Source organism: Malaya genurostris, chromosome 1 (assembly GCF_030247185.1).
Source record: "Malaya genurostris strain Urasoe2022 chromosome 1, Malgen_1.1, whole genome shotgun sequence".
In the NCBI taxonomy this organism is placed as follows: Eukaryota; Metazoa; Arthropoda; class Insecta; order Diptera; family Culicidae; genus Malaya; species Malaya genurostris.
The window spans coordinates 108,245,126-108,272,072 of record NC_080570.1 but is presented as its reverse complement, the minus strand read 5'-3'; the positions used below and the strand labels follow the sequence as shown (position 1 = coordinate 108,272,072).

The 26,947-nt window shown below is 38.2% G+C and overlaps 4 protein-coding genes across 6 annotated transcripts in view; 2 read left to right on the top strand and 2 right to left on the bottom strand.

Moving 5' to 3' along the window:
* Positions 1 to 3,892: 3,892 nt before the first annotated feature.
* On the bottom strand, positions 3,893 to 5,925 carry LOC131425364 (negative elongation factor B). Its single transcript, XM_058587200.1, has 2 exons — positions 5,720 to 5,925; positions 3,893 to 5,662 (listed from the first exon to the last, which is right to left on the bottom strand). The coding sequence occupies exons 1-2, from the start codon at positions 5,794 to 5,796 to the stop codon at positions 3,976 to 3,978; spliced, it is 1,764 nt and encodes a 587-aa protein (XP_058443183.1). The 5' UTR covers positions 5,797 to 5,925; the 3' UTR covers positions 3,893 to 3,975.
* Positions 5,926 to 8,337: 2,412 nt separating this feature from the next.
* Positions 8,338 to 9,628, top strand: LOC131425363 (transmembrane protein 183). The gene is made up of 2 exons (XM_058587199.1): positions 8,338 to 8,531; positions 8,607 to 9,628. Exons 1-2 carry the CDS (start codon positions 8,483 to 8,485, stop codon positions 9,566 to 9,568), a joined length of 1,011 nt encoding a protein of 336 aa, XP_058443182.1. The 5' UTR covers positions 8,338 to 8,482; the 3' UTR covers positions 9,569 to 9,628.
* Positions 9,629 to 9,668: 40 nt separating this feature from the next.
* Positions 9,669 to 11,297, bottom strand: LOC131425362 (DDB1- and CUL4-associated factor 13). The gene is made up of 2 exons (XM_058587198.1): positions 10,813 to 11,297; positions 9,669 to 10,751 (listed from the first exon to the last, which is right to left on the bottom strand). The coding sequence occupies exons 1-2, from the start codon at positions 11,178 to 11,180 to the stop codon at positions 9,779 to 9,781; spliced, it is 1,341 nt and encodes a 446-aa protein (XP_058443181.1). The 5' UTR covers positions 11,181 to 11,297; the 3' UTR covers positions 9,669 to 9,778.
* Positions 11,298 to 17,341: 6,044 nt separating this feature from the next.
* Positions 17,342 to 26,947, top strand: part of LOC131425361 (centromere-associated protein E) — a 33,118-nt gene continuing 23,512 nt past the window's right edge. For all 3 annotated transcript variants that reach the window (XM_058587195.1, XM_058587194.1, XM_058587196.1), the window contains exons 1-4: positions 17,342 to 17,561; positions 17,668 to 18,364; positions 18,684 to 18,898; positions 19,007 to 24,415. In XM_058587195.1, coding sequence (XP_058443178.1) covers positions 17,523 to 17,561; positions 17,668 to 18,364; positions 18,684 to 18,898; positions 19,007 to 24,415 — 6,360 coding nt within the window. In that variant the 5' untranslated portion in view covers positions 17,342 to 17,522. The remainder of the gene's footprint in view (positions 17,562 to 17,667; positions 18,365 to 18,683; positions 18,899 to 19,006; positions 24,416 to 26,947) is intronic.

Genomic DNA, 26,947 nt, shown 5'->3' with positions numbered 1-26,947 from the left:
TACGCTATCAGCAATGGCTTTTTCATGTGGACTAACAATGTTGAGTCCTAAATTGTGAGAACACACAAACTGCTGGCCTAGCGCATTTGTCTTCTCTACTGATGTTATTAAAGGTATTCCTTCAGCTGTGTCCTGGGGTGACATCAGAGGAGGAATAGGCTTCGATTTATTCTTAAGCAAGTTAAGGACCAGAAGGGCTTTGAATGTGGGAGAATTCGTCGAAGCTTTTGCTGGAAGTTCCTGTTGCGAAGCTCAGATATCCTTTCCTGGATTATCCTAGTTAAGTTGTTATAAGAAGTCTTCTTATCTAGGATGCCAGTTCGTTGATACTGCCTCCGGTAGCTATTTCGAAGTCGGATGAGTTTCTTGGTGACACTGTCAATTTGAAGAGAGGACCTCGGCATATGTTGTTCTGGAACCGTCCTATCACGTGTGACTGGTATTGAATGCTGGAAGGAAGATAGGGTCGCATCGATTTCCATCGGGGAATCTAGTGGCAAATCGATATAAATAGGTTGCTCGGCGATTTGTCGAAATTGGACCCAGTCGGTGCGATAAAAGTTCCTCCGAGGTTGAATTGGGACTGTTTCTGGTGAAGATCCCAATGTCAATATTACTGGAAAGTGGTCGGAAGAGAGCTCGTTGAAGACAACCGGAGAGCTGTCTATGACGATGTTGCTGGTGAATATATCCAAAATGGAATGAACTCCCGATCTGGAAAGTCGCGTTCGTTGATCCGGAGGATATTGTACTGTCCAGCTTCGTAATCTTCGGCAAGTACAAATTCGTTTCGATTCTGTCTTTTGTTTCCCCACAGCTCATGCCGTGCGTTGAGGTCCCCAGTAATGATGAATTTGTTCTGTCGTCGAAAGAGCATAGCCAGATCTCGCTTCAATGATGCACACGTGCCATCTCGAAGATTGGTTTGTTTGGGGCAGTACGCTGCAATGATGATGACGGGTCCCAACGTCGTTGCAATCTCAATTCCGATGGCTTCTATAAGTTGCAATTTAAAGGCTGACAGAAGCCTGTGCTGAATGGATCGTTTAATGGCAATGGCAACTCCCCCTCCTCTGGTAGTTGTCCTGTCGAGCCTGTGAATTCTGTAATTGGAAATAAAAATAGAAATTTCAGGTTTAGGATGAGTTTCAGTTTAAATAGCAATATCGGCATTCTTCTCTTGAAGAAAGTCGGACAATTCAGCAGTTTTGTTCCTGAGTGAGCAAGCATTCCAATTTACTACAACCAACTCATTATATTTCATATTCGATGATGAATTTGCCTAAGGCGCCGATTTGATCTAACCGCGTTCTGCAGTTTCGTAGTGTTGTTGTCATTGTTTCAAAAATGACGATCAGTTGTTCAGCAGAGAATAAGTCACAAGAATCATCCTTTGCTTGTGGTTGATTATTGCCCCATCCATGAGAGATTTCGGAGGAAGAATCTTTTTGTGATCCAGCGGCTGAAAGCGGGATTGCTGTGAGGAAATGGCGGCAAATTTGGAATATCCCTCTTCGGGGGGGAGCCGTGGGAAATTATTTTATTCCTTCTGTGGAACATTCTTGCACGTTGATTGTTTACGGGACGCCTGTTGTCGAATTTTTGTGAACTCATCACGTTTGGGACACGATTTGCTAGTAAATGGATGGTCGCACTGCACTGTGTGACATTCCGATGTACCGGTTTATACTTTTGCCATTGGATGATTATATGAAATAACGATTTTATCGTTTTTAGTTGACTCATGGTGATGTAGCCCTTCTCCAGATGAATCAAGGCTGTTGATCTCGATACTTTCGATTGTCCGTGTTGTGTCGTTTCATTTTAAACACCATCACAGGCATTAGTCCAGCCTCCGACAGTGCCTGTTTTAGTTCGGCTTCCATCATGTAGGGTAGTTCTCGAAGTACAACCTTCATAGGTTTGTTGGCGGCAATATCGTGTGTGAAGTATTCCGCTTTTGTCTGCTTCAGGTACAATTCCACTACTTTGTAGCCTTCAGTACATAAACGGTTTGTTGCCTGTAGTCCTTTGCTGATCAGCGTGTTGAAATCCGAGCGTAGAGTCGGTGGGAAGCCCTTCTGGTAGAAGGGCGGTATTTTTTCCTTTTCCTGCAGTTCCTCTTCGACATCAACTGGTAGATCAGCGTATTGGTTGTTACGTTCTCGGATCTATGGCGCGTTTTACCCATAGCTCGGGTAGGTAGGCAACTGCGCATAAAAAAAACAAAATCGAAATTAGTCGTAGCAGGTTATTCGTCTATCCACATCGAGTGTTAGATGACGAATAGCCCAGTGCAGCTAGCACCCATGTTATTTATAGATTTTCCATCTCTTGCTACAAGTACGATCAAATACAAATTATTTGTATTTGGTACGATGCTCTGAGTGCTGGACAATTTTGCAGTGTACGCAATAATACTTTCCTTAAGGTTAGATAATATTTTATCATTCTGTAACATCACATCCCTACAGTATAGTATTCACTTAAATTTGTAATCTGACCCCTCCCGAAATCAGAAACAGAAACAAAACAAAAATGTTTGATACGAAGCGAACAGTGTCAAAACCAAATAAAATGTAAATTAATTGTCATGTCATAGTTGGGCAAGATTCTTCAAATGAAAAAGATATTCTGCCGCTGGATCTCGCACATACTCATTTAGGACTAAAAAGACAAACGCAAGTGCACTTAGAGTACATGTTTGGCTGGATCCATTATTATACGCTAGAGAAATAAATGATTACCCGACAATGGACTGAAGTCGCCGCAGCACGAGTTCCTGGAAGGGAGTCTCAATGGGTCGGAAAGATTATTATTCCGATTTTCTGGGATTGTCATAGTATACTTTTGGATAGCATAGCAGCATAAATAAAATAAACGTAGATTCCCCAGTGTAATAGTACTGTAGTTGAGCAACCCGTGACACCAAAATCGCCGTCTGGTGTAGAATGGGTGCGTAAATGCTCCAAAAATGCATGTACAAAGTTGCCTGCGCATTTAACACAACCACAAACTGTTTCTAAAAATATCTTGTGTTGTCTTATAGTTGTCATCAGGCCCTTATTACGAAAAAATTTGGCATTTTGAACCTGAAGCGGCCCTTACACAATCATTAAAAGTTTCATTACTAAAAAGAAATATCATTTTTAATGAAAGTATAAGGGCAGTAATGATGAACTCTCCATACAATGTCATTATTTAGTAATCATAAAAAATGACATAAAAAATGTTCGTGTAAGGGCTGCTTGAGAGTGTAATAGTGTAATGTTTTGTTTTGATTGCTGTCGCCATTGCCAATTAATAAGATGAATAAAGGATTAACGATAGGATGAATAAAAATCCATTGAGATGAAATTAGGAGCAGAGTAGTGAACATATCATGAGTGTTTTTTGCTGTTTTATGAACATTATTTTAATTTCCAAGGAGTGTGAATTAAATCTCATTGCAGAGCAAGGTGAATTAAGCAGAAATATGAAAAAATCATTGTAATTTTGGTGGCTAAATCAGGTTTTTAAGGTAATGTCCTTATAAATTAGATGAAATAGGGAGCCCTAACCCTATTAGAAAACAGCAATTAGTACTATCGTGATGGTAGTTTTCTGGAGAGCAGTGGCATACCGAGGAAATTTGGCGCTCGGGGAAAAATAAGATTTATCGCCTCCCTGGTTGGTTGAGGGAAAAAAACTGAACTCTATCGTCCCCCTACTCCCTATATACGCCACTGCTGGAGAGTAATACTTTCTGGGAAAAACCTTTCGTTGCTTAAATTTCTAGTTACTGATTTTTGATAGAAAGTTGTTCAACCCATATTAATTGGGTGTAACAACTTTCATATATCTGTTGGTTGTAAATAAACAATAAAAGAACAATACAAAATTTTTTGCGCTTCTTCAAAACGTGTTACATTTTTTATAAAACGTACGTACGATGATATAAATGATTTATTATGTTAAAAAGTAAGTTTATTTTTATTAAACATAATGAGGTCCCGGTGTTGGGACACTCTTCAGCGGAGAATCGAAATCTGTGTCCATCGGCTCTTGTACAGGCTCGTGGTGCGCAGCCATCACGCGTTTCTGCAAATTTTCGTAGAGCTTATGTACGTTCTCGTGGTGCTGTGCGTTTGGCTGCAATGCCTTCATCAGTGTTTGTAGGCGGCCTTGTGGCAGTTTTTGGTGGACATACCAGAGTAGTTTGAGCATGTGTCGCGTGACATTGTCCCGAGTCAAACCAGCGAAAAGGAATTCATCGAACAATCCCGTGCAGAAGTCTTCATTGGCAAATTCTTCGGACATCGGAATTAAAAGTGCAATTAACGAATGCAGAAATGGATCTTCGTATGCACGATCGTCTTTACAGGAGGATAATATGGCCATGACTCTGAGAATGCCAACACGATCTTTCTGTCGGGATGTATGCAGTGTGTAGTACATCGCCAGAATGGAAGCGACTGAGCTCTCTTGAATATAGGCTTCAACAGCGTCTGGTGCGGGACCGGAGTGTTCGATAGTTGTTATAGCACTTTCACGTTCATCCGGTGGCAGTTTCGAATGTAAGTTACGGACCTGATCATCCACCATTAATGACATCAAAGCAGGTAAAAATTTAGTAACGACCTGACTGTCCAGTTTGGGCTCCTTGAAGTCCTGAGAATCGATCATAATCCAGGCTGATAGACCCAATGCCAGCATCCGAAGTAGAAGTATTAATATGGTGTTATCTCTTGGCAGACCATCGTTGTTTATTAAATGTTGCAAAATTTTAATCGCAGATGTTGCCAGAAAATTTATAGCATAAGGATCACACAAAGTCATTGAAAGATCTCCAAGTACTTGTTCTTGACCACGCTTGATGTTATCCAAAAACCCTTGCAGCTCGCGGGAACGTTTGATATCGACATTTTTCTCTCGGATACAAGCATCTAAACACCATGTAAACTTGTGACAGGGATCAACGGAAATGATGTCCTGTACTTCCAGATCATGTAGTGCCATCAGTAGCTCTGCACGTAACGTACAATAGTGGACATTTCGAGTGCGTAAGAACAGTGTTCTCAAAAATTGTAGTACCATATCATACAACTTAACACTGTTACCGATCATGTGTGCTAGTTTCTGTACAACTTCTCCTTGTCTACGAACCTTCGGAGTTGGAGTAAAAAATAGATTGTTCAAATTCATATGATCGAACAATATATGTTCCTTTTCGCGAATGTATTGTGATAACAGAGGTGAAACTTCATCTCCAAACAGCGATTGGTTATCCCGCCAGATTTGTCTTTTGACTTCCGTATCTGTATCTTGATATAACTCGCGATCTCTTACCAAGATTCTCAAATACTTATCTTCGATATGGCTGGTGTTTCTCAAGATGCACATTACAACGGGGCGCAGAGCTTTAACGCGCACTACCGGAAAACTTTTCACCAGGAGTTCCTTCAGTTTTCGGTCACGTTCCCTACCCTCCTTTGCACCAACTTCGTTGATGTGTGCAATAAGTTTATCGCGTAGTTCTTCTAGGACGGATGTGTGAAAATCTAATCTGCGAACTCCATGCAAATCTAACAAGGGTAGCATTGGTCGAAGCGATGGTAGCAAGATGCCATTCTCTAGCTGGAAATTTTCAATCGCTTTCAATGGGTCATCACAGCAAGATAGACTATTTGGAAAAATTAAAATTATTATTTTGTGGCATACGAACAATGGTTAATCTTACGCGTCACGCAGAAAAGCTTGACCCGGCACGTTAACTTCTTCTAAACCAGTGCCAGCAAATTTCGGTGGCACAGTCATGATGCAAGCACTTTAATAAAATATTATTTATTGAAAATTGATTGTGAACTAAAGGTATAATAGTATTATTATTATAATTTTCAATTTATATCTCTCTTGTTATGCACAATTCTACAGTGTACACCATTTTTGAATGTTGACATAAATTTTATGCACTAAACAAAGCAGAGATGCCAGTTTATTTCCGAACAATACCGGATTTCGAAAGTCGTCGCACGCCAATTGCTGAAATTCTCGATAAACATTAGAGAGGGTCGTTAGTTGAAACAAAAGTTACAATCAAAGTTAAAAGTTTTTTTTAATATAAAAGGAAAGTAATATTTACAGTATGAGCTTTTAAACACAACCCACAAAAAATCATTTAGGCAGAAATGAAAGTTGGCTTTGAGAAAATCGTTTCGCTTCACACCAGCAAAATAATTTAGGCTTTTCTCTTAACATGTGATCGTGTTATTTTTTTCCCCTACTAACTACCAAGAATAGTTTGGAAGCGGGAATCGTATGACAATTAAAGCGTAAGTTTTGTATTTTTTATTGAAAAAACTACAAGGATCAGCCTCATGGGGTTGTTCGAGCCATTGATGTGGAACAAGGCAACCAAAATTTCTAATGATCGACATTTTCAATTAATCATCACACTTTTGAATCCGCAAATATACGAGAGTCTGCTTAGATTGATCTTTATTAGGAACTAACACCGAACACGCGAACCCAGAATATAGACTCTATTTGTCGTGATTTGTATTTGTTTTATAGCCGACGAAATTACATCAATAGCCCAAATGTATGCACTTATATGTTTGTACATACTTGCGATACGGATATCGATATTTAAGCTTCGCAGTTATTTTTATAGCTGTTTGTTTATTATTATTATTGTAAAATCAACAGACACATTGTAGTCCTAATGATAATTTCTAATACAAAGTAAAAAATTTGCTTGAATTGTTTTCCGTGAAAGGTTGAAGTCAAATCCAGATGATACACGATTGAACGATCTTTGCAAGCCTATAACGGCACCGTTTGTTCCATAGTTGGTGCGACGTAGAGGTAGTCGAAGAAAGGCGTTGTTACGGAGAGCACGGGGACGAACATTGATATTAACCTCACAGAGCAAAGCGGGGCAGTCAATCCTATCATTCAAAATATCAGCTATCATCAAAGCACGCGACAGCTCTCGTCGTACTTGTAGTGTGTCAAGGCCAATCAGCAATCCGCGACTTTCATAGCTCGGCAGTTGATGTGGATTATTCCAAGGTAATCGTCGAAGAACAAAACATACGAATCTACGTTGTATAGATTCTATTCTATGAGCTCCATTGAGGTAAAGAGGGTTCCAGACTACTGAGCAATATTCCAAAGTAGAGTGTACAGTATAGATTCTTCAGGCAATAAATATCATTGAAGTGCTTAGCCATTCTAAATATGAATCCCAAACAGCGTGAAGCTTTCGCAACAATGTAGTTAATGCGCTGTTTGAATGATAACTTCTCATCGAGATAGACACCAAGATCTTTGACGCAAGCGTTTCTCTACCATTACTACCATTCTATGATTTCGGTTGAAGCGATAAACTATTTCTCATTATCAATCGAGTTCATCTTATATAAATTAGAAATTAATCATGCACTCAAAATTTACCCTGGGGTAGTTGTCAATTTCGACAAACGACAACCAAACGACACACCATGGGATTTCATCCAATCTTGCATGACACAAAATTAGAGCATACCAATTAAAGCTTCAAATCGTTTTATGGCACTTTTTGCCTTGCTGTGTAGCAACAATCTATCTCTAGCAAGCTACACATAGGACTGAAACGTTAGCTTTAATTTCGCTTCTATTTATAGCTTCGCGTGCTTCCAACAGCTTCGTTGTTGCATCGATTGACCAATCAGAGCTATGGTTTCCCTTTGATATATCGCTTACTCCTTCAAAACCGTCGACTATGGCAGGGAAATCCGGTATGCCGCAGATATTTTTCAGACAATAAAGGACACTGCTAGCTATTAATCAACATTCCAATGATATACAATTAAAAATACATGGCAATGAACATTCAAATCAATACGTAAAAATATTTCCAATCAAATGGTGATATAATATTAATAATTGATACAACATTGACTGAGCTGTAATTGTTCAAAACCTGATCACATTTCTACGTTTATTTTTCTTGAGTTTCTAATTTGCACCCCTATATAGAAAACAAAAATGTGTTCCACATTAAAAAAGAGAACAAGCGTTCAATGTTTCTTTTTCTTTCAATCTGCATAGGGGACTGAAAATGCTGAACTATAAATGGGGGCTGATAAATCCATGATATCAAAACAGTTCAAGAATCGTTTTTTCTCATTCTAGAGGGCATTAGAGTCCTACTCAAATGTCGAGGTTTTGACGATATTGATTAAAATCGAATTGAGTTGTGACGATAAAAAAATCTAATGCCTTCAATGCTAGTTTCGCCCTTGCTCGGAAAAGGCATGAAATGTCAATATTGAACATCATTATTCGTGACGTCATTATATGTTAAAGCTGTAAATACTGCCTCTCATATACTGGAGTGGATACCGATTTTTACAAAAAATATATTGTGGATCCATACACCTACTTATTCTACATTTCTCTTAAAAAAATAATTTCAAAACATATACAGAAAAACATCTGTTAAAATGTGATAGACGTTATGAGCTTCGTTAAAGTAAAATCTTGCCGTAATTGGTCTTCCAAGAATGGTAAACGGTCTTCACATTTAATCAGCTGTTGATATATGTATCGGTTTTTTAATTGTTGGTGTTTTTTTCTTTCAGATTTTTCAATCTACGACTTTGCTGATATGAGAACAACAAATAAAGTTGCACGATTTCGCAAATGTAATAAATTGTTGCTTGATAGTACCAATGAAAGCGCAGATGACGGAGATGATGATGCTATTCAAGGATCATCTGTAAAAACCAGCGTAGAAGACGGAATTCACGAAGCTGCAAATATTTCTTATGTCGATTACGTGATCGATATATGGTACCTAATATCAGAGCAAATTCGACCTGAAGATATTTGGCGCTTTGCGCTAATATGTCGCAAAACATATGTAGTGGTTCAATCTGCCAAATTTTGGCAACATATCTATAAAAAATATTATGATCCCTGCGTAGATATGCCACGACATCTACAGCCAGAATGTATGAAAACGCTTAGAGGCCTACGGGCTTGTACAATTCGATCCCTTTTCTACACTTATCCCCCGTTGGTACAACGAATTGCTACTATACCATTTAGAAATCCACATCGCATCACCGGTCGACAGGTGTTGTTCTCGTGGTACTGCAAAACTAAAACTGGTTGGAATTACTGTTTCAAATTGAAGGCGCGGTTAATTCCGGGTAGTCGACTAGCCAATTCGTTTGAAATGCAACGACTGAAGCAATCAAGGGACTATTTAAGAGATACCTACATGAATTCCGAGGAAGGCTGCCAGATACTTATTATTGTAACGGATGTGCTACATACGTTGCCGCAGTACAACGAACAGTTATATGTGGGCTCTCTGATACAAACACTGGACCAGGGTATGCGTAACTACAAAGTCCGGTTGCAAATGGTTAACTACTGTAGGCGAGTGGTGGATGAGCTCGTATTTGTCCCAGTACGACAACTGCGAATACTAGATTGGTGGGTCCCTGAGTACAGCCTGCAGGATCCAACAATTGATAAACAGACTGTGGAGAATTTATTGAGTGATTCTGGAAATGATTCATGGGATGAGCTATGAGAAATTGTGCACTAATTCCTTTCCGATTACCAAATATATTTTTTGTCGTTGAAATATAAACATGCATAATGTTTTTTCAACCGAATCGTCATGAACATAGTTTAATTTTTAATAATACAAAATTTATTTCGAATGAGTTTTATTTGTATAACTGTAACTGTAATGACACAGAAATCAACGGAAATGTTTTTAAAATAAAATGACAAAAAATCAGTGTTCTTCGCGCAACACCTTCTTTTTAGTCTCAGCAACATACGGCACGGTGCCAGGCTTTGTGTTTTTTCGTACGTTCTCCTCCTTCCGTTTGATTTTCTCCTTGGCCATTTGCAGTTTCTTACGTTCTTGGTAAACAACTTTGGGAACTTGCCTATGCTGAGCGATACGACGGATCTGTGGATGGGCCGCATATTTTTCCTTGAGAGCTTCGTTATATTTAAACGCTTGTTTTTCACGAGGCTGCAGTGCACCCAATTTCTCAGCAGCTCGTGCTTTCCATAAACGCACATTCATTTCGTCCGAACCAGAGTAAATGTATTTGTTGTCTAAGGACCAGCCGACACACGTTACGTGCTGCATCCGTTTGGTATGATAAACGTCTCGACTATTCGCCTTGTGAGAATCAAAAAGACGAATTGTTTTATCATAGCTACCAGATACAAATTCACGCCCTGTGGGTGCATAATCGACGCATGTTACAGCAGAAACATGTCCATTGTGTATTTTTAGAGGATTTTTCAAGCGTCGGGTATCAAATGTGTACAAGTTGTAGTCCTCGCTGGCAACTGTAAAATAATATGCCTGCATCGGGTTCCACGCTAGCTGATTGGGTCTTAATGTCATGACAATCTTTCGCAATGGTTTAATTTCTCTTTGATCGTAGAATATGATTCCCCGATCGCTACAGCAAGCTGCTAATAGAGATGTTTCTACCGGGTTGTATTTAATATCAAATAGCGTGTCAACACCCCATTGAAGAGTTTTGATAGGGGAATTGCGAGTCTGGTCCCAGATGTGACAACTTTCTCCACATGTCGCGAAAAAGGATTCTTCGTGGTTATGAGAAATCGAAGTGATGACAGTTTTGCTTAAAATCGTGTTCAAAGGTTCATGTTCCTTTTCATCGCTGTCTACCATTGACGAATCCCAGGCTTTAATGGTTTTATCATCACCGACTGTTAAAAATCTAAAAAAATAAACAACCATTAAAAACACAGTATGTAAACTTCATTAACATCACTTCTTACCTAGAGCCGTCATTAGAGAAGGTGATACCTCGTACGTAGCCACTGTGGCACAATATACTCTGAAGACATTCACGATTTGGAACGTCCCATAACTTCACCTCTCCATCGTATGAGCCACTTAGTAAATAACATAAGCTTTTCGGGTGTTTTGCCAGTGCTGATATACCATCTTTGTGACCGTCTAAATTTCCGACGAATGGTTTCGCAAATACCCGTTCCAGTTTAGTCGAATTTAAAGCCCGTACATATTCACGTGCTCCTTCGAACGGGTGAAGTGCTGCATCGTAGTTCCGAAAGACTTTATGAATATCTTTTTTAGTTTCCCGCATATAATTATCCGGATTGCGGCATATTACTTTCACTTTCATTTTGTATTAAAAAGATGAAAAACCATGGGAAGCTGGACTCAAATCAAAATGATTTGCTAAAATAAAGCAGATAAATAGAAGCACAAGGGAAGTGTTTTCTTTGGTTCACACTTTTACTCAGTGATGCCAGGTAACATTTTCGAATATTTTTGGATGGGGCTCCGTAAGTCGATGACCAGACTTTTTATACAGTCTGATGGCGTTTAAATTTCTCCATGAACTACGAAGAATAGTGCCAATTTTTCGACGAGTGTCTGCACTAACATCAAATTTTCGGAAGACTGTGAAAGTCTAGTAATGAAAAACCATCTGCGACTTCTTCGTGAAGTTTGCACATTAGTGAAAAAATCTGCCATCTTGGCATCTCTGTCTCTACTGACAAATTCAATATCGAGTTCTCAAATTTTAATTATCTCACACTCTCACGAACTTTCAGCAGAATTCAAATCCGTTATTCAGCAAAATTAATGAGAATCCTGAACAGAGATGCCATTTATACAGATTTATCAATATTGCACACAGACAGACTCTCCCCAAACGGCCATCCATTTTTGCTGGAATTCTATCAGAATTCCGGCAAAAGTCTGGCAACAATTTTCAGCAGAAAAAAGTAAGAACAAAAATTATAAAATTATATGTGTCACGACCGAGAACAATTACATTAAAATGAAACAATTCATAAATTCCCATAGTGCTCTTAACTGAAAACTTGTTTAAGTGATTCATTAGAAGCATAATCCAGTTTAAGCGCTTAGATTGTTTGCGAATAATGAAATTGACAATAGAATTCTTTCATGATAATTGATTTTTTTAATCGTTCCCAAATTTTCTATATATTAAAGTTTTTGAAATGTATCCTTTACCTGGAAGTAAATGATGATGATTTCAACCTCCAGATATTAACGATTTGTGTTTTGGTCTATTTTGGACGTAGCCCCGTCTTGAGCTAGTTTGTGTACCCCGTAGATAGCGAAATAGACAAAAACAAAGTCTCGAATCGGTATCGTGCGGCAAAGTAGAAGGGAAGAAATAGACTCGTGATCGGTGTATATGTTTCTGTTACCCCGGTTAGGAGTTAGCAACGGGTTTGAGTCCGTCTCCGCGGTAACATTTTCGCAGTTTTCATAACATCATTGTGGTCACATGTTAATTTTCCAATCTGTTTTACCCGTTAGATACTGATCATACTCAAGATTTAAACTTGAACAAATGAACGATTTAATATTATAATAATAATTTTCGAGATTTTTTTAAATGTTTTGATCGAGGAATGTTGAATCAGTATCCGTGAACCAGTAAACTCAGTAATAGTGTAATGTGATTGATCCTTTTTTGAAATGTGTCGATAATCTTTGGAAAGTGATGGTAAACAGTATGTCATCAATGCAAGGAAGAAAACATGTCCGCACAAAAAAATATGTTGCTTCCATTGATTTTCACTTCAAAAAATCTTCAAGAAGTTGATAATAGAATAATTTTCAAATTCATGAGTATTTTTTCACAAGCGATGTACAATTTCATCTAGATCCGGATTCCGGTTCCAGAATTATATGGCGATGAGTGTCGAACGATGTTCAAACCATCGTACAAACTGACGATACAAAACTGCTTCGTGCTGGTACGGAAGAGGAAACCACCACCGACTAACCTTTGTTCAATTTCGTATAGCGTGTAGGATTTCCATATAAAAATCTATTTTTTTCATGAGAAAAATCTATAAATCTGTAACGGGGGATAAAAATTCTGTATTGAAAATATGTATACAAAAATGTATATGTATGTGAGTGAGTATGTGACAAATAATGTCACTGCATATTAAATACACAGCAAAAGTCTGCTGAGTATTTTGGTAATATGATGTCTTTAATTAACTTTTCGTTTGAGTGTTTGAACGGAATGATTTTACAAGGATAAATTTTTTAAATATTACCATTTAATTCTGTTATAAGTATATCACGTCACTATACAAATTCACTATGTATCTCACGACACTATAAATCTTGTATAATAAACGTCACATCACATATGCACATTTCGAATACAATTTATATTCATCTTCAGTGTGATAGTTTTGTTTAGTTATTGAAAGAATGCTGCAATGTTGTTCCTTTTATATGAAACGGAAGTAGGTAGATTCCTACAACAGGTATAAACACCTCGAAAAAATTATCTAATTTGTTTAGGGTAGGGAGAGATTAAGTGTTTTCTATGTTTGTCTGTCCCCTGTGTGTAGGTAGTAACTTAAAGAGCCAGGAAGACCTATTTCCTTGGTCTCTATTTAGTAAAGAAGTGGAATTATGTTTGAAAATTTCCAGACTTTCTGCCGAATCTAATTTCCATGGGTTGGAAATTCGTCTTAAAATTTTTATGTCATTTGTAGTGAAATCATGGTTTTCGGAAAAGGCATGCTCAGCTACTTTCGACTTGAAATGGTGTGATAAACCCCGTTCCAGATCCTTGGATGCTTTCCCTATTTCCGCTATGTGTTCCTTGAAACGGATATCTAATGATCTCTTTGTTTGTCCAATGTATAATTTATCACAATGAGAACATGAAATTTTGTATACCCCCGATTTTTTCAATTTGTCAGTAGGATCTTTAGTAGATCCTAGGAAAGTTTTCAACTGGTTGCTAGTACTACTGAACACTATATCCAAGCCAAAGGGTTTTAATTTTGATTTAAGTGGATATGCCATGTTAGAGTTGAAGTCTACCGATATTATTTTCAAGGTTTCTGATAGGGGGGTCAAAGTTGTAAGTGATGATTTTTTCAATGATCTTAATTTCTTATCGAGGATTGTTTGGATTGAGCGCTCCGGATATCCATTGAGCTTTCCAATTTCGAAGATAAAATTTTTCTCTTTCACTACCGCATCATCTCTGAGGGGTAATGTTAGCATTCTGTGAAACATATGGTGAAATGCTGCCATTTTGTGTTGGTGAGAATGGTTAGAAATATTAGGTATAACTCGCTCTGTATTGGTTGGCTTCCTATATATTTCGAAAGATAAAGTTTTCGTCTCCCGTATAATTGAGGTTTCTATGCCCGGTGAAAAATGAACGGCGGCCCTACTGAAAAATGGGTGGCCTACACGTTTCCTGATGAAAACAAAACAATATGTGAAAGCGATTCACACGCAGCATCAAGCGACTATCGCCTGCATGGAACGATTACGGAACAACAACATTAATTGTAAGCAATTCATATGAAAGGACACTACGTCAAGTTCACGGAAAATTTTAACGTCGGATACGTGAGCAATATTCGGCTAAAAAAATTAATAAAAATAATCTGGACGTCGACGGAAGTTGATTGATCGTCTGAATCGTGTTTAATGAATGCGTTTCCTGATGAAAACAAACCAATCTCATTTGCATTTGTGGTTGTAAGTGAGCTGTCAGAGAGCCTAATAAGAACATCTAAGAAAGGTAAACTGTTGTTTGTCTCCCTCTCGCAGGTGAATTTTATGTTCCTATGTAAATTGTTGATTGTATCCAAAAAATTCTCCAAATCGTTACGTTTGATAATGCAAAATATATCATCAACGTATCTCCACCAGCGATTAGGTAGTAATCCTTGTTTATTTAAAAGTTCTTCGAGGTTTGCCATAAATAATTCGCATAAAAATGGGGAGAGCGGATTACCCATTGGGGCCCCTTGTAATTGTTTATAAAATTCCCCTCTGAATTTGAAATAATTTACATCCATGCAAAGCCGGGTTAGAGTAAGGTAAGACCTTACTTTGCATTTCCATAAACTACTACTCTTTTGTTTAACTAACCAATCTTCCAACAGATTGATTGAGTCCTTCACCGGGACACTTGGGAATAAGGAGGCTACATCGAAAGATACCATTATTTCGTCATCTTCGATTTCACCTGAGTTCAGAAGTTGAGTAGCGAATTCTTGTGTATTGGGAATGGATCTACTAAAAAACTTTTTCGGCATATTTTTGAATTCTTCCACTAGCCATTTGGAGATTTTTTGGGTAGGGGCTCCTACTGAAGAGATGATTTCCCTTATTTCATTCCCAGGTGTTTGGACTTTAGGTAATCCTTTGATTTTTGGTAATGAAGGGTTAGGAACTTTGAGGCGGCTGAGATTGATATCGAAGTTAGGGTTACATTCTATGAGAGTTTTATCTATTTTTTTGATAATTTCTGGAAGGGGGTCGGATCTTTGTTTCCTATATGGTCCGTCATTAATTTTTTGGATGATTATATTGTCATAATCATCCTTATCTATAATAACAACTTTGTTTCCTTTGTCAGCTTTAACATAAAAAACTGGCTTTTCCCGCAATTGTTTAACTAGCTCTCTTTCATTTTTAGTTTGAATGTCTTTGTTTAAACCCTGAATGACTACTTATGGTAAAGACCAGAAAGTCGTCAGTAAAACGTTGCATCTCGGTGTAAAAACAGTGTATTGTAAACAGAATTAACCTGCTTAACGGAGACGTAAAATGACGGTAAAATTTGTCATGTAAGCTTCGCACAAACTGTTTGCCTTAAGCAGAGGTAAAATAGTTATGTCCAATGTGTAAATAAGAGAATCGAAGTATACAATGCAATGAAAAAACTAAATAGCGAATGGTATTAAGGTATGCTTATACGGTGAGCAGATAACTGGCTATGTCTGCCAGATTAATTTGATTATTTTGATCCGCGAAGCGGTATTTGCAGTCTACATAATCGGCTAATGCACTGATGAGTCTGAAACGAAACGTAATAGAAACTTTTCAGTCAGTGAAACAGTTGGCCATATATGAAATGTGAAAAAGCAGTCAGTGATTCGAGAGCCGAGGAAAATATCTTGCCTAATCGGGGCAATGCATGAAAGATATCCATCGAAAAATATCGGACCAGTAATCGTGAACCAGCGACCTTAGTAATAGTGTAATTTTGTTGATCCTTCGTTAATAAGCGTCGATAAACATTTGAAAATGACGGTGATATTCCATAGCAACAATACAAGTTTGGAAGGAAGTAAACATATGTATACATACCGAACAAAATATGTTGTAACATCCATTCACTTTAATGCTTCGTAAGATAAGAATATTGCAAATTGAACAGATTCTTAGCACTAATTCTAATTGATTTTTTTTCCCTGTTGCAAAATCCACTCGATGTGCAGCAAAATACCGCGATTTCTATTATATTGCAACTTAAGATTAATTCTACATAGCAAACGTTGTCATAGTTACGTCGCATGTAGCGACTCGACGCTTTTTGTTTTGTTTCAAATAATAGGTGAAGTACAACTGATGGTGAACCGAAATCATCGAGGGGTCCTATTTGAATGGTACATGAGAAATCATAGACTATTCCATCTTGAGTTTATCTTTGATTATTGTTCGAGCAAAGCATTTGAAAACGAAATGAGTCAAAAATGCGCAATCAAATCGCTGCAATAGAGTGCACAATGCATAGAGATTCATCCTTTAAAATGATTCAATGTGTACTATATATATATATATATATATATATATATATATATATATATATATATATATATATATATATATATATATATATATATATATATATATATATATATATATATATATATATATATATATATATATATATATATATATATATATATATATTATAGTGATCCACCACTCTTATTCATACTTCATAGTTATTCAATACTTCTGAAGTTTATGTAGATTTATCAATACTCAATTTTACCTTATCGGTGCAGAAAAAGTGTAGCACTGGTGTAGTGCAATTGGCAAAAATGACCGGTTTCAGTGTAACCTTACCTACACCGGTGTAGTGCAATTTAAAAACGAAAACGACTTTACTTAATGCTGTGATTTGGACTATTTTTGTTAGATTTGAGATAGCCCTTGTCAAAAATACAAATAGTTCGATAGTATTTCTCTTCTACTTATTACAATAAAATACAAGTGTTGATTAGCATGACATCATCGTCGTTCATACTGTTTGGGGGATTGTGGAAATTATCATAAAAACAAGTTCGGATACTAAATTATTTTTTCAGTGTACGTATTAAAACATTTAAAAAATAATTATTTTTTTACTGTGTATTACGAAGTGAAGCTTCTTGAGCGCCATTTTTGAAGTCACTCTCCAGCAACAGCAGTTGGGCAGAATTTGTAACTCAGCAGTAGCACCAGTCGTACAAAACAACGCATCATAGAACGTTAGGAAGCTGCGTGAAAGATAATTCAGTTGAAATAGAATATTAGCTGCTAGTATTTGCAAAGAAAAACAAGTGTTTCATTTTCTACCAACAGATAATTAATGTAAAGTGTTTAAAAATCTTTCAATTCTATTTCGCTGTGTGAAAATAAGCAGCTGGAAGCCAAGATGGATGGGCTCCGCTGGTCTCAAGTGCTGTTGCAATGGGTAAGTGACTAGTACAAGTATGATGGACAGAATCATGGTCTTAGCTAAAGCATTACAAACAATAAATTAATTCGTGGAAAATTATGTTTCCGTTGCATCTAAATAGGTTAGGCATTCTGAATTGATCAGCGACCAGTTCGACAGTATAGAGCAATGCAATGTGCAAGAATTTTACCAGCGATTCCGAAGTCGAATGGAATCTACCCTCATAATCAAGGAAGAAAACATCATAGACTTCCTGAAAAAGCATTTTCCACATTATGAGCTGTACTTGACAGAATCAGACCAAATTGCAGCCCCAGATCATTTCTATATATTCTCGTTGCTGTTGTATTTCTCCTGCGTCCGGCATCCAGACACCTTTTTCCAGCATATTTGCAGCGGTTTCGATAAGCTGCGTCAAGTGGCTGTCGGAGCATTTTTAAAATCTATGTTAGACAATAGCCAACAGCGAAAAGAAGTTGACCGGATGATGATTCAGCGTGCTATTCAAGATGCGATGCCCCAGACGATGCTACCACCTGCATCGTCCGTTTCATTGGATCCGCCTCTACCATCCATGTCGCAGGCATCCTCTCAATTAAGTGTTCCTTCGCGAATCACGTCGGCAGATCTGCTAGACAGTCCGCTGAGGTTGAGTAATCGAGTGCCGAAGTTGTCACCGCCTACACCGAAGACAATTATTCTGGATGAGCGAACGCGTCAACTGAAAGAGCTGAAGGCACAGTTGGAAGCCGAACGGTACGAAAAGGGCTACCTGGAAATGCAACTTAAGCAGCTGCAGGATAAAAATGATCGATTCAGTAAGTGATAATCTTGTTTGTCTAAAGCAAAGAAATTGCTGAAAAAATGCTTAATACTGAATATCTTCCCGTTCCTAAATATTAACATTTGTCTCGACCGTAACTAAAATTACTGCCAGTTAGGGGTTCAAACATAGAACAATCGGTTTATTTTACAGGATTATTTTCGCTACATTTTCTTGTCTTGTACTTTTCCACAAATTCTCATTATTCTGCTTTAAACCTTTTCCATTACATTGAAATCTGAAAATCCGCAATTCATCAAAAATTTTAAAAATTGTTATGCAAAATACAACTAGATAATTTTGTATTATTGCAGTGGATGACAAACGCAAGCAGTTGAAGGAAATCCGTGAACTTAAATCCGAACTGCAGTCGTGCAATCGGGAAAACGAATCGCCTAATAAACAGCGGGATGCCGATCACAAGTTGAACCGCATCCAGCGGCAGCTCAACGAAAAAGAAGAAAATCTTGACCGTCTCAAGATTGAGCTGGAAACGATAAGCGAAAACAACAGACATGCAACTGAAATGGTGAGCCACGGGCAGTGGGATTTAGGATTACGTGGATGATCCACTTACCTACCTGTTATTTATGTCATATACATATACCTGCTAACCGTTATTATTTTTCTTATACAGATTAATTACCGAAACTGTCAGATTTCTAAGTTGAACAATAAAATTCTTGAGCTGGAAGGATCGATTGTAACGTTGAATGAGTGTATTTTGGAGAAGGAAGAAATAATCAAGTATCTACGGGAAAACAACGAGGATTTAGAAAATTTTATAAAAGAAAATCGCTTGAAACGGGAAGCAGCCGCAGCAGATAATCTAAACACTTCATTCGAATGTATGGAACTCAGTTCAGCGGGTAATAGCACTGGTACAAGCGGGGGAACCGGAACAAGCCCGGAGAATATGGCTTGTGCGGTGATCGATGTACAACTAAAGGAGAAAGTAGCTGAAAATGCATTGCTCAAGCGTTCCCTTGAATCATATGAACAGGAAAAAGTACGAGTATCTGGGCTGGTTGGACAGTTCTTTCGATTATATGGTGATATTGTCGGTAGTTTTCCCAATTCGATTGAAAAACCGAACGATGTGGGATTCGTAGAGAAGATGAATATTTTTAAGATCTGTTACGAAACGTTGTTCGAGGAGTATGGCAAAGCGAAGGTAGGCAAAGAGTTGTTGGAGGAAAAAAATGATGTCTTAGAGATAAATGTAAGCCAGATGAAGGCAGAAGTTAATGCAAAAGAAGAAGTGCTTCGAGAGTTGGAGATTCACTCGGCACAGATAGAAAGAGATCTGGCAGCAGTGAGGAAGACTGCTGTTGACTACCAGAGACAGAATGAAGATTTAAATGAGAAATTGCTGAAACAGAAGCGTGATTTTCTAAAGTTGATTTCGGAAAAAGACAATCTTCATCAAGATTGCGATAAACTGAGCAAACAAAATTTGAACCTAAATGTGGAGCTCAATAGTGTGAAGGAAGAGTATGACTCGATTACCAAAAAGATTGACTATCTTATGATATTGCTGAATGAAGATTACGAGGGCAGTGATTATTCGTCGTGGTTTGACAAGATGGACGACATGAGAGAACGTCTTAGAACCCTGAAAGAAGATAAAGACAAACTGACTGCACTCAATATGAAACTAACAGTCGAGAAAATTGCATTACAGAAAGAAATTAGTATCGGCGAATCTCGTCAACAAAGTTTCCAGAATCAGCAAATCGATGCAGAGAAAAAAGTACAGATTCTTACAGAAGAACTGAAACAAATACAAACAAATCTGGACGAAAGAAACGAAAAGATTTGTTTTATCGAAAAAGAGAAAACAGAACTACAACAAACAATACAGACTATAAAAGAAGATTTACTAAATAGCCAATCTTCATTAAATGTCACACGAAAGCAGTTGGAAACTACCCAGCTATCCCTAGAATCTGTTCAAAGCAAAATGAATCTTATTCAAGAAGAGCTTTTGACTGCTAGAGATAATAATTGTACTCTTCGTGTTGACCTGGAAAATCAGCAAAAGTTAACCGAGAAATTTGAAACTCAGAGCAAAAACATCTTACTTGAAAAGAATGAACTGGAGAGTAAGCTTGAGTTGTTTGAAAAAGATTTGTTGACTAAAACTCAAAAGTTAGAAGAAGTCTCCCGCCAAGAAGATTATCTAACTCAAGAAAACACTCAACTGATCGAACGTGTCAGTCAACTACTAGCAGAAAAAACCAGTTTGGAGCGCACTGTTGTTCAGCAACAAAACATTTCTCAGAAGAATATTGAAGAAATAGAACATTTCGCGTCCAAAATCCACGAATTGGAACAGCTTCTATCGATCAAAACTTCTGAGATCGAGCAGCAAGAACGTAACTGGAACGATCGTCAGGAACAAACTCAGAAGCAGTTATCAGATGCTCGCAAACAGCAAGATCTGCTCAACCTCGCAAACCGTTCTCTTTTGTCCGGATTCGATTTAGTTCAATCTCGAATCTTGCAACTGGAAAGTCTATATTCGTCTAAAGTAACTACTTTGCAGAAGAAAATGGGTCAGATCTCCGATTTACTCACAAAACTCTCCGCCTATCAATACAAGGTACGACTCGAGAAGAGTTCTCTGGAGGAAAATCTTGCTCAGATTGTGACTGAGTTTGAGGCATTGCAATTGGAAAATGAACAACTGGAAACTGACAAAACGGCTTTGCAGAAACTACTCGCTGACTCCCACGTGGAAAAGCAGACTGCCATGGAACGAAATGTTGAACTGGAAGATGAGGTATCTGAAATGAATGTTAGACTAAATCTGGAGCGAACCAACGTCAAAGAATTACGCGACCAACTGGAGGTGCTAGTGATTGAAAAAACAAAGGCCATAGACGAAGGAACCAAAGTAGAGGCAGACTTGCGAAAACATTTGCACGACGCTGAGAATCTGTCCAAGAAACTGGATTCTGACGTTCAGAGAGTTGAAGGTTTGCTAACCGATTTGAATAGACAGTTGCTGGAAAAGGTAGATCAGCTACGCGTTCTTTCTAACGAACACGACGAGTACGAAATTCGTTACACTCAACTGGAAGTTGAACTGAACGAAACACAATCAAACTTAAAGGACCAAAAGAAACTCTCAGCACAGCAATTGTTGGAAAAACAAGATTTAGAAGATCAACTCCACGCATTGCAATCGGAAAAAACTCAGTTAGAATCTGATCTCAGCGAAAGTTTGGGCCAGCTCGAAGAAAAAAGTGAAACCATTTCACGATTGTGTCGCGAGAAAGAGAGGCTTGAAGAAAAGGTCGAAGAACTGGCTACGGTGTTAGGAGCAGTACGGGAGGGCAAAGCTTCTCTGCATGAAGCACTCGAACAGGAGCGGGAGAAATCTGATGAACTAGGATGTCAACTAACGGATGTGAGTGAAGAGCTTGCTAAGCTTCAGAATGAGCGTCAAGAACTCCTGTTCAGCCAGGAAATGCTCTTAAACGAGAGAAATGATTTAGTCGAAAAGATGGATGAATTGACCGAATCAATAGCGCTACTTGAAGAAGACCGTGACACACTGCGAGAGGAGAAATGTCGTCTAGAGGCCGAGGTCGAAAGAATCGACACCGAGAGGGAAGCACTGAGTGAACAGAGTGGCAAACTGTTGACCGAGATTTCGAACGTTCGCGAACAATTGAAATGCGAGAATAGCCAGCAGGAAGCCCGATTCAAACAGTTGACAACAGATTCAGTTGCATTGGAAGAGAAGTTGAAACTTTGTACAGAAGAATTACGTGTTTCTTCTTTAAGAGTTCAAGAACTGGAAAAAACATGTAAAACTATGGAAGTGTCGTTAGCAGACAAAGAAGTTTTAGAGAACAAAGTTGCAGAATTATCGCAAAATGTAACTCGATTAAACTCCGAAAAATCAAGCCTTGGTATGGAACTGACAACTGTACAAAAGCAATTGAAGTCGCATCAAGACACGATTGATCAATTAAACTCCAATTCCTTGAAAATTACTGAAGCCAACAATCAATTGCTAGAACAAAATGAGTTAATTGAAATGGCTAAAAAAGAATTGGAAGTGAAGGTTTGTAGCTTAACTGAATCACACAAAAATGCATTGGAACAGATCACTTCATTGGAGATTGAAACGGAAACCCTTTCGAATGAAATTTCTGCGCGGGAAACAATCCTAGCCGAAAAAAAGGATTTACTGAAGGCGCTTCAGCGCAAGCAAAACGAAACAAACGAAAGTCTCAAAACAAAAACCAATGAAGTTGCATCAATAGCGGAACAACTAGCTCAAATGACTACGCAGTTAAATACTGTCAAACAGACGAAAGAAGATGAAATTTTGCAACAAACAAGCACGCTTGCCGCGGTGACAGAAAATCACCAGCAGGTAGTGCAAAAGTTGGAGCAAGCTGAAAGAGAAAAACTTTCTTTGGAGTCTCAATTGGAAAAACTATCTGACGAATTGAAAATGTTTTCAACTCAAACGTTAAACAAGCAACAGGAAATCGAAACAAAGGAATCGGAGATTCTAACGTTGAATGAAGCACTGGCAGCATCCGAAGCTAAATATGCTGAACTAAGGCAGAACATTGAAGTAATGGCATCCGCTAAGCAAGCATTGGAAAAACGTTTGCAATCTACGGAAACGGAACTTGTTAATAAGCAAGAATATTTGTTAGGGGAAGAAAAGAAATCGCTTGAACTTGCCGAACGTCTATCAGAAGCCATTGCTGCACAGGGAAGTGAACGGAAACAGTTGGAGGAACTACAAAAAATTCGATTGTCTTTAGAATCTGAACTAAAACAATTGAATGCACAGTTGACCGAAACAAGGGCAGCGAACACCAATCATCAAAAGTTAATTGCGACCAAAGAAACTGAAATTATTCAGTTAACTGAAGGACTTAAAGAAGTGAAACAGTTCCAGTTGCAGTTGGAGTCTAAGGTAGCAGATTATGAAACGGCTGTTGCGGACAAAGATCAACTAGACTCACAATTAATCCAGTTGCAAAATAAATTAGAACTCGTCCAGGATGGTAAACGCAAAATTGCTGACGATTTGGAGATACTGCGAGAGGAGAAGTCTGACACAGAAACGCGGCTGATTCAACAATTGCAGGATTACGATACGTTGAATGAAGCTTTCCTCAATGAACGTGAACTTAATAAAGAGCTAGATCAGAAACAACAGGAACTAGCTAGGAAATTAGTTGCTTTTACAGATGAATGTAATCGATTACAATTGACTCTCGAAGAGGCCAAATCTCAAATTGACTTGAAAGATAAATTGATGGCCGAAAAGGATAAGCAAATGGAATGTTTGAAAAACGAAATTGACCGACTGTTTGGAACAAATCAACAAATTGATACGTTAACACACGAGCTAATGACGCTTAAAGTTGCCAACACCGAACTGCAAACGAAGAAGGATGAACTTCAGGATACAGTTGAATATAAACAAACCCAGGAGAAGGGTTTGCACGAGAGCATGGAACAACTGCGAGTCAGTCTGAAATCTAAACAACAGGAAATTGATTCATTGCATTCTGATTTGGCTTCACTGAAGGATAATCTTCATATTTTAAAAATAGAAAATAGCAAAATGGAATCAGCTCAAGAACTTCAGAAGACTATGATGCTTAATTTGGAACTGAAAAACTCTGAGCAATGCAAAAAAATCGAAAAGTTAGAAGAATCACTGAGCAGAACAGAAACCAGTCATCTGGAAGATAATTCCAAGGTCAGCGTGCTTCTGAAAGAACTGGAAAAGTACAAACACTACGGGCGAAAGATTAAAGAACTGGAAGAGCTTCATTTGAAGGAACGAGATATCAATGTGAAGTGCCAACGTGACAGTGACATTTTAGCTGCGAAGCTAGCGAAACATCGCGAGATTAGCGAGAGAAAAGAACAGCAGTGGAAACAAGAGAAGGAGTCGATGTTGGAGAAATTGAATAAAACCGAAAAAAGTGCCGACGAAAGGGTGAAGGATGTTCGCATCGAGCTGGAAGGCAAATTGGAGAAAATGAAGGAAAAAATGGTGAGTATGCTTGATGTTAAATTTACTCATTATCGTGTACATTATGGGAATGTTTTCATTGTTGGAATGCGTGGTGTTATCGTGGGGTAATCGCGTTCTATGATTCGCGTTACTGTTACATTAGGTATCCGATTTTAACGAAATACGGAAGACCGAAATATTACATTTCAGAGTTGAATGAATTTCCAGAATATTTCGAAGTAACAAACGTTTTAGGACGCAATAAAAACAAACGGCCGATGTTTCTTCCAGTGCTGTGGACAAATTACAGTGAAATTATTGAAAAATTATCCATCAAGCATTGACTGAACTGGTTGGAGGTCAACAGCTTTCGTTCATGACGATGGTGAAAGAATTTCGAAAACAGCATGAAATTGAAGGAAGAATCTTTCGAGTTATACATGGCGACTGCCCGCTAACATTATACAAAAAAAATATTTTGTTTTATTTGAGAAGTACCTTGAGTTCCAACAATAACTGTTGAAAGTATCGCTCTATTGCTGGCATACATCAAATAGAATTTCTATTTTTTTTAATTGAAAATTTATTTTAGTAATGTTGATTTCGAGAACAAGTCAGATAGACCGACGATTTTCTTACACACCTAAGAAAGCCGATGCGAGGCGGCTCCTCGCATACAAACCGTTTGCCCGGTCTGCCCATTGAAAGAATTACTTCGGCCTTCTGAGTTTCGGCTTTTTGATGCTTTGGCTTGTCGCGCTTCGGTTTTCTATTATGTTCGGCCTTTTATGTTTTCGGCCCCTGGTATTTAGACTTTTCATTTTCCGCCTTTCGTATTTCGGCTCGGCATGAACGAATCGAACTTCGTCTTTGATTTTGCCAGTGTTATTTAGAATACAGTCTGTTACACAAGAGCGTGGTCACTGTTGTTTATTTATTTATTTATTTACATGTAATCAACAGACAATGTGTAGTCCCAATGATTAAAAACTATTCCTATTTCAAAGTATGTTTGAAAAATTCGTTTGAACTCTGCTACGCGTAATGTGAAAATCGAATTCGGCAGATACTCGATTGAAAGTTCGTTGTAGACCAATAATAGAACCGTTATATCCATAATTAGTACGGCTAAGAGGCAATCGAAGCAAGACGATATTCCGAAGAGCTCTACTGCGTACATTTAAAGAAATTTCGCTGAGGAGTGCAGGGCAGTCTATTTTGTTGTTCAACATGTCGGCGATCAACATAGCACGGGACAAATCACGTCGAATGCCAAGGGTGTCGAGTCCAATCCATAATCCACGGCATTCGTAGCTAGGCAGCTCGTAAGGGTTATTCCAAGGTAACTGTCCAAGAGCAAAACGGACGAATCTGCGCTGTATTGATTATATTCGGTGGGAGCCGTTAAGGTAATATGGGTTCCATATCGTAGAGCAGTACTCGAGCGTTGTGCGAATGAGTGAGCAATATAGACTTTAAACAGTAAATGTTTGTGAAATTTTTTGCTATTCTCATTACAAATCCTAAACTACGAGATCTCTTTGCTACAATAAAGTTGATATGCTGCTTGAAAGACAATTGTTCGTCTAGAATTACACCGAGATCCTTAACACATGTGGTTGATCACTACTTCATCAAGGAAGTAGTTGCATCTTATAGGAACTTTTTTGCGTGGGAGAGTGATTATTGAGCATTTGTCTATGTTCAAAGCCATTCGATTTACCTCACACCACTTAGAAAAGATTTAAGTTGGTGTTGGAGGTAAACAGCATTCTCGTTACTTCGAACTATTTGGAATAGCTTGAAATCATCAGCGAAAGATAAGCGTGGACATTTAAGAGAAGGATTCACATCGTTAAAATACAGCAGGAAGATCAGGGGTCCGAGATGGCTGCCTTGTGGAATTCCAGAAGAAGCGATGAACTCTTTGGATACAGAGTCATTTATCTTGATCGGCGATTAAGGTATGAAGAACTTTCATAGCTCGGTAGTTGATGAGGATTAGTCCAAGGTAAACGGCGAAGAGCGAATCGAACGAATCTACGTTGAATCGACTCGATTCTATTAACGCCATTAAGGTAGTGAGGGTTCCAAACAGTTGAACAATATTCCATAGTAGAGCGAAAGAGTGAACAAGATAGGGATTTTAAGCAGTAAACATCCGTAGATTGTTTATCCATTCTCATCACGAAGCCAAGGCAGCGAGAAGCTTTAGCCACAATGCAGTTGGTGTGTTGCTTGAATGTTTACTCTTCGTCAAGAAAAACGCCAAGGTCCTTGATACACGTCGATCTACCAACCATGAATCGCTCAAAGTATTCGAATTTCAAAGGCACTTTTTTCGTAAACGTAATGCTCTAGCATTTGTCTGGATTAACGGTCATGTGATTCAATTTGCACCAATCCGAAAAGATTGTCATTTGTCGTTGAAGAAACGTCGCATCCTTTGAGCTGCTAATAACTTGGTAGATCTTGAGGTCATCTGCAAAAGATATGCGCGGTCCTTCCAGAGAAAAATTAACGTCGGTAAAGTACTGCGGGATTCCAGATGTTGCAACAAATTCTTCCGAA